Source organism: Malaclemys terrapin, chromosome 2 (assembly GCF_027887155.1).
Source record: "Malaclemys terrapin pileata isolate rMalTer1 chromosome 2, rMalTer1.hap1, whole genome shotgun sequence".
NCBI lineage: Eukaryota > Metazoa > Chordata > Testudines > Emydidae > Malaclemys > Malaclemys terrapin.
Window position 1 is genome coordinate 25,889,652 of NC_071506.1, and position 12,372 is coordinate 25,902,023.

Below are 12,372 nucleotides of genomic sequence, written 5' to 3' on the forward strand. Positions count from 1 at the left end.
AAGAAAATTAGACATATATAAAGGATAATAAGAACATCTACCGTTACAGTAGACAAGATAAAAATCAGAGACATAAATGTTTGTTTCAGGATGTATAACTCTTTAGTTAAGAACAATGATTAAGAGGAAACTAAATCCCCTAAAGGCAGGTTATTTCAGAACTGTTTCGTATGTGGCTTCTTGCACTTTGCTCTGAAACATCTAGTTCTGTCCTCTGTCAGACACACAACACTGGACAAAATGAACTAACCATCTGATTTGGCATGGCAATTCCTATGTTCCCATTATGTATCATCCTAGGATCCTATTATTACTTACATCAGAACCATAATCCTTTAGTTTAAATTTCCTTTGTATCACTTACATCACCTTCTTTCCCACCGGAGTGCTTTTCACTACAGACCACTGAAAATATTGAAAATACATTGAACATATTTGAATACTGACTATATTTTAAACAAAAGCTTTATTTGTTTAAACATTGAGAAATGTATTTCAAAACACAAGTTTTGAAGTCAGCTTAAAAAAAAAAATATCAGCGGAATTGGAATGCTAACCAAATGCCAACTACAGGTTACGAAGCTTATTGTAGTAAACACAAATGACTTTCTATTGTGTATACAAATGACATGATGAATTGTTTACACAAACAGAACCAACACATTTAAATATCACAAAAGAAACCACATAGTAACATTAAAGGAGTTTTGTATACCAGTGGGATTAGGAGAGGGGAAAATGAATGGCTTTTTAGAAAAAAGAAATTATGTATTTTCAAACAAATAAAGAAAGTCTATTTTCATAATTACAAAAAATAGTTAAATTGTATCATAGTTCAGTTCCTCATTGCCAACATGGCATTTATGTCCCAAATGAGATTCCGTAATTGATCCATAATTTGCTTCAGCTGCTGATTCTTCTGTTTCAGTTTCTGTGAAAAGAAAGAATTTATCAAGTGGTGTTTGATCAAGCCCAGACTATGTAATTGGAATTTCAATTAAAAAAAAAAAATCGTACTACATAATGTAGCACAGGGGTTTATTCTCACACACCAATGCTCCCTTTATCATCAACTGAATGCCATGCTCTCTTTAAAATGTACTCTTAGAGGATTAGAAAAACCAGGAATTAAGGAGTGCTGTAGGAATACTGTTTCTTTTCAAAACAGTTTTTTGGTCAGAACCCTTGTCTCTCACACCACAAACAAGCTCCTTTAAAAATTGAGTGATTGTGGGCATCAGAAGATATTAGCAAAGCCCTTAAAGCAACAAAAGCTTGCTTCTGTAGGAAGAAAAAACTGCACAGTCTGAACTAGTTAAAAGGTCTAGGGGGAACAGGTAAATTTATGCGAGCATATTTTGTGTAAATTGAGTGCTTAGAAAAGTGGTGGATTAATAGTACAGTAGAACCTCAGAGTTACAAACAACAGTTAATGAACTGACCGGACAACCATATACCTCATTTGGAACCGGAAGTATGTAATCAGGCAGCAGCAGAGACCCCCCCCCTCCGCCCCCCACCTGCCCAAAAAAGAAAGTACAGTACTGCGTTAAACATAAACTAAAAAGATTTCGCAAAGTTTAAAATTTTTTGACAAGGTAAGGAAACTGTTTCTGTGCTTGCTTCATTTACATTAAGATGGTTAAAAGCAGCATTTTTCTTTGGCATAGTAAAGTTTCAAAGTTGTATTAAGTCAGTATTCAGTTGTAAACTTTTGAAAGAACAACCATAATGTTTTGTTCAGAGTTACGAACATTTCAGAGTTACGAACAACCTCCATTCCCGAGGGGTTTGTAATTCTGAGGTAGTCAGAACTAGGCATGGTTTGAGGAAAAGAGCTGTTCAAGTTTTTTCAACAGCTCTCCCAAAGCACCTCAACCCTGATTTACAACTGATGTGCAGGCCAGCAAATAGGGCATCCTATTCATTCTAGATTCTGATGTGCACAGTCTAGGGATTAGGTGACCAGCAAAATCAGGGCTTGTCTATATTTATAGTGCTGCATTTGTGCCAATGTAGTGCATAGTGAAAATGCTATCTATGCCAACAGGAGAGCTTCTCCCATCAGTGTAGATACTCCACCATCACAGGGGTATCACCTTAGACCGCCTGACTGGTCAACTAGAAAAAAACAGTCTGAGGCAAAAAGGACTTCATACCTAGGGGTTGTAACAAAAGCCTCTAAACCAGTGGTGGGCAACCTGCGGCATGTCCGGGTAATCTGCTGGCAGGCCGTGAGACAGTTTGTTTACATTGACCGTCCATGCATCAGGATACTCCTCTTGGCGTCACCAGTAAAATCCAGAGGAGAGGAAGAACCAATACATCCGGTACCCAATCTGGAGTTCCCAGAAAGATACTAAAATGTCAGTACCTGACCGCCTTAGGGGCTCCACTCTGGGTTTCCTGTCTCAGGTTACTCTCATAGCCTTACATTCTCCCGAATTCACCCACAAGGCAGTGGAGCTTTTCTGTCAGGGGTTGCTCCCTTAGCCTTATGCCCTCCCAGGGTTCTCACAAGGTAGTGGGATTGATGAGCCACAGAGAGTACCATCTACTCTCATTACAGTAGCAGGCATAGCCTGACCTGAGAACTCTCTGCACTCCCCCGCTCTGCCAGTGCACCCCAACCCCTTGTGTCCCCCAGAGTCTTGGGGGAGGGGAGGAGAGGTAATTAGGGGATGGAGCAGTGGGGGAACACGCTAAAGTGGTAATGGGGCTGCAGTGAGGGGAAAAGGGATTATGAGGAGGGGGATAAATGGGGATGGGTGATAGGGGAGGGGAGAGAGGTTGGGGGCTCAGCTGAGGGAAGTTTGGGTGACTGGCAGGGAGACTGGGGAAGACTAGGGACAGGGACATTCTTCCTTCCGATGTGTTAATGCCCAGATCTGGGAGGCTCTTGCCCCTGTAAGGGGGTCTGGGCCCCGCTCCCAACCCTTCTCCTATGAACTGGGATTTGGGGGGCCTAGAGCCTTTGGGGGTGTCTGAGGCCCTCCCACTGCCCCCCATGAGTGTCAGGGTCTTCATGGGCCATGTCCATCTACAGGGGTTGGCTTCCCTCCCCCTTACGTGAGCCATTCTGGGGGTGTTGCCATTTTGGGAGGATCTGAGGCCTCCTCCTTGCCCTCCTCCTTTTCACTCCCTCCCCCCGAAAGTCAAGATCTGGGATAGTCCTGCCTCTTTGGGTGGGAAGCTGAGAAAGGGTATACTTCATCCATATCACAGATTCTAGAGCATTCAGGAGGAGAATGAGAACACATGTCTCAGAGCCATTGCTTCACATTGTATTCATTGCAATGCGGGGTTTTCATTTGGTTGAGAACATCATACTGAGATGAATGGGCCACTTCACATCTTTCAGAGCTTCCTATCCTGCAGGTGGATGTGTAGTGAAGCCCTTTCCCTCCATTTTCCCTCTATCCTTTCTGTGTAAAGGATGATGGTTCTAAGGCCTGGTCTATAGTACAAAGTTAGGTTGATGTAAGCTGCCTTATGTCAATATATTTGTGCATATGTCTACACTCAAATTTGTCTCCTGCTGGTGTAAATGCCTCATTATAGCAATGCAGGAAAATCAGCTCCCCAAATGGCACGGGGAACAAAGACATAGAAACATAGACATCTCGAAAAAGATTGTAGACGGAATGCAGGCAAAAGGGGTACAACAGCAGCACCATGCAAAAGTGAATGAATGTTGCTAGTCATACCACAAGGCCAAGGGAGGCCAAAAATCTATATGGTGCCGAGCTGCAGACCTGTTGCTTTTACTACAAGCAGCTTGCCATTCTTGGCAGAGACTGCACCAGGATCCCACAGAACATGGATACCTCAGAAGAGACAGATCCCTGCCATGAACAGCAAGGAGGAAGAGGAGGGAGAGGTGGTGGTGAGGGCTCCAACCAGGACCTGTTCGAGATTCTACCCCAGTCTAGCTAATCCCACCAGCTGAGCACAGATAAGCATGGTGCAGGAGAAGGCACATGCATTCATTTTTCCCTAGAATGTTTAAAGATGGCACTTGGTCTATCCCCAAGTTAACAAGACTCAGGTGTAGACTTTCCATTGTTTTATTCATTCAAGAAGAGGCAGAAGTACAACAGAGATAAAGTTGGCATCTGCTTTTCATTCCTCTATTGGGTTGGGGGGGGAACAGGCATGCAGAGCACTTGTTTATGTATATAAGGATATCCCTTGTATCCTCCTGAGAGATCTTGATGAAACTTTCATGTAGATACTCTGCAATCCTCTCCTGAACGTATCTATGGATGAAAGCCTTATTTCTTCCTCCATGATGGGACACTTTCCCAACCCATTCCACGATGTGTTTGGCTGGCACCATTGCAGTAAACAGGCTAGTGGCATACAAAGCCGGGTGGCTTCAGAATGCCAGTAGCAGCTTTGTTCTTTGTGCCTTTGTTAACCTCAGGAGTCAGATATCTGCTAAAACCACCACCACCACCTATGGAAAATAGTGCCAATATTCAGTGCTGTTGCCCTATACTTTTATCCATGAAACAGGAACTGAAATTTTATTGCTTCGTGCAACCAAAATTCCTTCCGTTCCCCACCACTCCTGGAGGGCTATACTTACCATGGTTGGGAATGGAGAGCGGTGCTGTGCAGAGGCGCTCCAAAGCTGAAGTGTCAATAAGTGTCTCTTTTAAAAAAATTTTATGGGAATAAGTTTCAAAACTCCCTTCCCTTATCTTTTCCTTTCCGTTGTGACTGTAAACCCAATGATACATCTGTCTGTTTTTATCAGCAGCTTCTGCCATTGCAGCCTTGAGGAGTGCCTCCTCCACTCCCCCACAATGCCTGATCCTGATGAGGAGAAAGAATAGCACTAGGGAGGATGTGTTTTGCAAGGTCCTGCAAGCTAGTGCTGCATCAGACCATGAACAAAGGGCTTAGAAGGCCAAAATGGCAAACTGCCTAGAGAAGGAAAGAGTGGACAGGAGAGAGACCCAAAGGTCCCAGCAGGAAAAGGAGAGTGGGATGCACTAGGGCATGATGGGTCTTCTCAGGCAGCAAACCCAAATGCTCCAGACCCAGGTTGATCTACAGGTCCAAATATCTCAGAGACTTTCCACCCTTTGCAGTCCTTGGAGAACACCATAGTTGCTGCTCCCTATGCCCTACAACTTACCACATGACATCATGGGCCACATCATTACCCCATCACCCCAGCATGGAAAACCACAGCTTCACATATACTGACCTGCAAGAATCATAATTTGTGTACTTATGGCCACAACAAACTACATTTGTGCACTGAAATGGACAGAAATGTTTTCTGCCTTTCCAATTTCTAAGTCCCATTCCATTAATCTATGTTTATAGTTTGTATTGCTCTGCCTGATGGTTTTTGCACTGCCTATTGGTTTTTACACATTGTTTTTCTGCACTGTTTTTGCCAGTTAATAAATTTCTATTTTTGGAGAAAAACAATTATCTTTATTAGTTCACAACACATATTGCAAAATACACAACATTACTCAAAGCACACAATACATGTAAATGTACAGCAATCATTACTCAACTCCTAGCAGCATCCAGTGCTCCAGGTCCAGCGAACAGTCCAGCATGAACATTACTGTGGATGACCATGAAAATGCCTTTTCAAAGCCTCCCTCAACTGCATAGCTCGATGGTGAGCTCTTGTAACAGCCCTTGTGTCTGGCTGTTCAAAGTAACAGACAGCTGCTCCACCTCTGCCTTTCACCTTAGCCGCAGCTTTTCCTCCTTTGCCTCACAGATATTATGCAGGAAACAAGAGACAACTATAACTATAAGGATATTTTTCCTCACTGAGATCCATTCTAGTAAGTAAACACTGCCAGCACTCCTTCAATCTATCAAAACCACTAACAATTGTTCTGCACCTGCTGAGCTGGTAACTGATTCTTTCCTTGGTGCTATCAAGGTGGCCAGAATACGGCTTCATGAGTCAGAGGAGCAAAGGGTAGGCTGGATACTCCAGAATCACTACTGCAATTTCAATATCACCAATGGTAATCTGTGAACTGGCAAATAATGTCCCTGCTTGCAACATTCTCCTTATCTCTGTGCCCATAGATACTTTCCCACAGCCATAACCAGGCCCTGCAGCTGTTCAACCAAGGATTGCATCTGAGCTTAGTAAGTACAGATAATGGTGTTAAATTTCATTATTATCAGCATTTTACTTGCAAACATTTTCAACAGAACTAAAGAAACAACGTCTGTCTTGCTATATAGCAGTCTATTGTGCAAATAACTTACTTCCTCTTTCCCTTCATGAGCATTAGGGGTATTTCTGACCACTAAATTATGCTACAATTACGTTTTGAAAAAGTGACTGCAAATTCCTGCTAAGGTTACAGTGACCTTTATTTTCCCCCTTAAACTAGGAAAACAGATGTTAGAGAAAAATTAATATTTCTGTTTAGGTAAGAACAAGTTCAGGATGCTTAGGCAATTTTACTTTCTTCTTTTAAAAATTCTTTTGAGTGGAATCCTTGAGGAAATGTGGGAAGTAGGGCAGGCCTCCTCCTTTGCTTTGTCCAGCTTTTGACTTTAGAGATTTACATCATTATGTGTAGAAGGGAGTTGTGGGGTAATAAATATATTACATAAACAACTATTCAAAGAATGGTAAAGTTACAAAGTCAAACACTCAAAAATTAAGAAATGCCACAATTAAGGTTGTCTGTGCCAACTTAATTTGACCCCCTTGTATTATTCCTTGGGGAATTCTGTACCACTGCGGACACGCATAATTCATGTGTCCTGCAGAATTTTTTCTTCCCTGCAGAAAATACATTTCTGCCCAAGAAGTGCTGCAGTTCTGCTTTTCACCCACCAGAGGCTGCTGTGGCACCAGAACAGTTAGCAGCATGAATGCATCTGGCTGTTCTGGCACCACAGCAGCCTCTGGTGGGCAAAAGGTGAAACTGCAGCACTTCTGGGGCAGAATGTATTTTCTGTGTGTGTGTGTGGGGGGGAATCTTGTGCATGCCCAGTGGCAGAGAATTCCACCAGGAGTAGAAGTTCATCACAGCAACCTGCCTGCAGAGTCAGATTAGGACAGAGTGGGGCTCACATGGCTGCTGGGGGGTGTCAGAGACTGAGGTTCAGAATGGCTAGTGGGAGACAAACTGAGGCACGAAGATGGGGGAGGAAGCTGCAGAGACCCATGGGGATGGGGAATACAGGGACAGAGGCAGACGTGCCTGACTGAATGGGAGAGGCTTGGGGTCAGCCAGGGTCTGCATGGGGGAGGATCCCCAATTCCCTAACAATCTCAACTCTCCCCACCCAAAAAAACCTGTACTATATTTCATCACCCACACCCAACAACCCTCCAAGTTCACTCCAGGCTCCTTCCCTCTCCTTCAGCTCCTCCATTACCCGACTCCCCCCCAAGCCTTTGCGTTGCTTCTGACAGGTGCAGGAAATACAGTTCTGTATTGTAATTTAAACGAATTACTCAAAGTTCTGTATTAATATGCCTAGTAAGGAATCTATTTGTCAAACAAACAAACAACAACAAAAAACCCTACCATAATCGGGGTTTTTTTTGGTCTGTATTGTTACAGACATACTTGCTGGCAGATATTTTGAAATAAATTATCAAAATAATTGAAACTGGCATGATTATATTGTGTTATTTTGACAAATAAAATATGCAGCATTTTGCAAAATTTTAAAAAAGACGGTTACTCACCGTTGTAACTGTTGTTCTTCGAGATGTGTTGCTCATATCCATTCCATTAGGTGTGTGCGTGCCGCGTGCACGATCGTCGGAAGATTTTCTACCCTAGCAACACCGGCGGGTCGGCTGTGGAGCCCCCTAGAGTGGCGCCTTCATGGCGCTGAATATATACCCCAGCCGACCCGGCGCCCCCTCAGTTCCTTCTTGCCGGCTACTCCGACAGTGGGGACGGGGGGCGGGTTTGGAATGGATATGAGCAACACATCTCGAAGAACAACAGTTACAACGGTGAGTAACCGTCTTTTCTTCTTCGAGTGCTTGCTCATATCCATTCCATTAGGTGACTCCCAAGCCCAACTTAGGTGGTGGGGTCGGAGTGAGACATTGCCGTGTGCAAAACCGCTGATCCGAAGGCAGCATCGTCCCTGGACTGCTGCACTAGTGCATAGTGAGCTGTAAACGTGTGGACTGATGACCAAACCGCCGCTCTACAAATGTCCTGTATCGGAACATGTGCCAGGAAAGCAGTCGAGGAGGCTTGGGCCCTCGTGGAGTGAGCGGTGAGGTGCGGTGCTGAGACACCTGCCAGGTCATAGCAAGTCCGGATGCAAGACGTAATCCAGGAGGATAGGCGCTGTGAGGAGACCGGTGAGCCTTTCATTCGGTCGGCCACTGCAACGAAGAGCTGCGTCGTCTTTCTAAAGTGCTTTGTGCGGTCAATATAGAAGGCCAGGGCCCTTCTTACGTCCAGGGAATGCAGACGTTGGTCCTGGCGAGTGGCATGCGGTTTGGGATAAAAGACCGGGAGAAATATGTCCTGGTTGATATGAAATGGCGAAACCACCTTAGGGAGAAAGGCAGGATGTGGACGAAGTTGCACTTTATCCTTATGAAAAACTGTGTAAGGGGGCTCAGATGTCAGCGCCCTGAGTTCAGAAACGCGCCTTGCTGAGGTGATGGCTACGAGGAAGGCTGTCTTCCAGGATAGGTACAGAAGTGAACAGGTGGCCAGTGGCTCGAATGGAGGACCTGTGAGCTTGGAGAGAACCAGGTTGAGGTCCCACGTCGGTACGGGCTGACGTTGTTGTGGGTACATCCGGTCTAAGCCCTTGAGGAATCTAACGACCATCGGGTTAGAGAATACCGAGGACGCGAGTTCCCTTGGGTGAAAGGCCGATATAGCGGCCAGGTGAACCCTAATTGAAGATATCGCCAACCCCTGATGTTTTAGGGAGAGGAGATACTCCAAAATGAGAGGAATGGGTGCCTGCAACGGGGACGTGGCTCGTTGTTCGCACCAACAGGAGAACCGCTTCCACTTGGCCAGGTACGTGGTGCGTGTTGAGGGCTTCCTACTGCTCAGCAGAATCTGTTGGACAGAGTGCGAGCATTGCTGCTCTGCCTGGGTGAACCATGGAGCAGCCACGCCGTGAGGTGGAGTGATTGCAGGTCGGGGTGACGCAGCCGGCCGTGGTCCTGCGTGATGAGATCCGGATACAACGGAAGCGGGATCGGTGTCTGAACCGAGAGTTCCAACAGTGTGGTGTACCAATGTTGTCTCGGCCACGCTGGAGCGACCAGAATTACCTGTGCCTGGTCTCTGCGCAATTTGAGCAGTACCTTGTGGACCAGAGGAAACGGAGGGAAGGCGTAAAACAGGTGGTCTTTCCAGGGAAGGAGAAACGCATCCGAGAGGGAGCCCGGAGCTCGACCTTGTAGGGAGCAGAACACGTGGCACTTCCTGTTGTCTCGGGATGCAAACAGGTCTATCTGGGGAAACCCCCACCTCTGGAAGATGGAATGTATGATGTCCGGACGGATAGACCACTCGTGCGTCTGGAAGGACCTGCTGAGTCGGTCCGCTAGAGTGTTCTGGACTCCAGGGAGGAACGATGCCGTGAGGTGGATTGAGTGGGCGATGCAGAAGTCCCACAGGCGAATGGCCTCTTGGCATAGGATTGACGAACGTGCTCCTCCTTGCTTGTTGATGTAAAACATGGCCGTGGTGTTGTCGATGAGAACTAACACACATCGGCCACGTAGGAGGTTGAGAAATGCCTGGCACGCCAGTCGTACCGCCATCAGTTCCCGAACATTGATGTGCAGGGCTAGCTGGGATGCAGTCCACAGGCCCTGGGTATGGTGTTCGTTGAGATGGGCGCCCCAACCCAGAGATGAAGCGTCTGTGACCAGGTGCAGAGAGGGTTGTGGGGCGTGAAATGGTATCCCCTCGCAGACCACATTGCGATCTAGCCACCAGGTGAGGGAGGCCAGGACCGAGTTCGGGACCGTGACCACCATGTTCAGACTGTCCCGATGTGGACGGTATATTGATGACACCCAGGTTTGAAGTGGGCGAAGCCGAAGTCTGGCATGCCTGGTTACGTACGTGCAGGAAGCCATGTGACCCAGCAGGGTAAGGCACGACCTCACCGTGGTCGTTGGGAAGGCCTGGAGCCCTTGAATGAGGCTCGTGATGGTGCCGAATCTGTTGTCTGGCAGGATGGCTTGTGCACGTCTGGAGTCTAGAACTGCGCCGATGAATTCTATTCTCTGGGTAGGTTCTAGAGTGGATTTGTCCTTGTTGAGTAGGATGCCCAACTCGTTGAATGTGTGCACTATTATGTGGACGTGAGCTTGAACTTGCTCCTTGGTGCGACTGCGTACCAGCCAGTCGTCTAGGTACGGGAACACCTGTATCCCTTGCCGACGAAGGTATGCTGCCACGACAGCCATACATTTCGTGAACACTCTTGGGGCCGAGGATAGGCCGAAGGGAAGGACTGCAAATTGGTAGTGCACTGTGTTTACCACGAATCGCAGGAAGCGTCTGTGAGGTGGGTAAATTGAGATGTGAAAGTATGCGTCTTTCATGTCGAGGGCGGCGAACCAGTCTCCAGGATCGAGGGAAGGGATAATGGCCCCCAAAGAGACCATGCGGAACTTCAACTTTACTACGAATTTGTTGAGTCCGCGCAAGTCCAAGATGGGCCGCAGACCTCCCTTGGACTTGGGGATCAGGAAATAACGGGAATAAAATCCCCTGCCCCTTAACTCTATCGGAACCTCCTCTATGGCCCCCATGGCCAGGAGCGTAGAAACCTCCTGAATAAGAAGTTGCTCGTGAGAAGGGTCCCTGAAGAGGGACGGGGAAGGGGGGTGGGAGGGGGGGATAGAAGAAAATTGGATAGCGTATCCCCTCTCCACCATGCGGAGGACCCAACGGTCCGAAGTTATAAGGGACCAAGCACGGTGGAAGTGGGAGAGGCGATCCCGAAAGGAGGGGGTTGGATCCTGGGGGATGACTGGGGCGCCGTCCTCGACCGCACCTTCAAAAGTTTTGCCTGGGGCCTGAAGGTGGTCTAGGTGGCCCCTGGTTCTGGCCGGGTTGAGGGCCGGTCCACCTTCTTCTACCACCTCGCCCTCGCCTCCTGGCCGAGTCCTGTCTCTGACGAGGTGGGGGGGGGTAGAAGCGCTGAGGCTGCGGCCTAAATGGCCTGCGCTGAGGGCCCACAACATGCATCCCCAGGGAGCGCATGATTGTTCTCGAGTCCTTTAGGCTCTGCAGGCGAGAGTCCGTTTTGTCTGAGAACAATCCGTGTCCCTCAAAGGGGAGATCCTGTAGGGTTTGCTGCAGCTCCGGAGGCAAACCCGAGACCTGAAGCCAGGAGATCCTACGCATAGCGATACCCGAAGCCAGGGTCCTCGCAGCTGAGTCTGCTATGTCCAAGGAGGCCTGCAAGGAGGTCCGAGCCACCTTCTTGCCCTCCTCTACCATGGCTCCAAACTCTTCCCTGGACTCTTGGGGAATCAGCTCCTTAAACTTCCCCATAGAGTTCCAGGAGTTGAAACTGTAGCGGCTCAGCAGCGCCTGTTGGTTCGCTGCTCTAAGTTGTAGCCCTCCGGCTGAGTAAACCTTACGGCCAAACAAATCGAGCCGCTTAGCCTCTTTTGATTTAGGCGCTGCAGCCTGCTGGCCGTGGCGCTCTCGTGCGTTCACTGATTCCACCACCAGTGAACACGGTTGGGGGTGGGTATACAAGTACCCATAGTCCTTAGACGGGACAAAGTATTTCCTTTCCACCCCTCTCGCTGTGGGTGGGATAGAGGCAGGAGTTTGCCATATCGTATCCGCATTCATTTGAATCGTGCGGATCAGGGGTAACGCTACCCTCGATGGGGCATCCGCTCCAAGGATATTCACGATCGGGTCGTGAACCTCCACTATCTCCTCCGCCTGCAGGTCCATATTACGGGCCATCCTGCGCAGAAGATCCTGGTGAGCCCGAAGATCTATTGGAGGCGGGCCTGTGCACGATGTGCCCGCCACTGCCTCATCGGGAGAAGAAGAGGAAGATGCCTCCGGTGGAACAGGATCCAAGGGCTGGTCCTGGTCTCCCTGTTCCTGGGCTGAAGCATCACCTGTGCCTGGGTCCAGGGTGTCAGGTGGTGCGGACCCAGAGGCCTCCATGCCCCCTGGCGGAGGCCGAGAGATGGTGGACTCCGGGGCCCCTCTGACGGAGTGACCGGAGCGAGAGGTCGACGCAATTGGAGCCCCTTGCGCCTGATGGTACGCCCACGGGGTCCAGAACGACCAGTGAGATGGGCCATGAGCAGGGTCCTCTGCTACCTCCTGCCAATGGCCTATGTCCTGCTCCTCGGCTTGACCCTGAGGGGGG

The 12,372-nt window shown here is 48.2% G+C and overlaps 1 protein-coding gene across 2 annotated transcripts in view; it reads right to left on the bottom strand.

The window, feature by feature from the left end:
* Nucleotides 1-447: 447 nt before the first annotated feature.
* MED30 (mediator complex subunit 30) overlaps nucleotides 448-12,372 on the bottom strand; it is a 29,915-nt gene continuing 17,990 nt past the window's right edge. For both annotated transcript variants that reach the window (XM_054020030.1, XM_054020031.1), the window contains exon 5: nucleotides 448-931. In XM_054020030.1, the coding sequence (XP_053876005.1) occupies nucleotides 836-931 (96 nt within the window). In that variant the 3' untranslated portion in view covers nucleotides 448-835. The remainder of the gene's footprint in view (nucleotides 932-12,372) is intronic.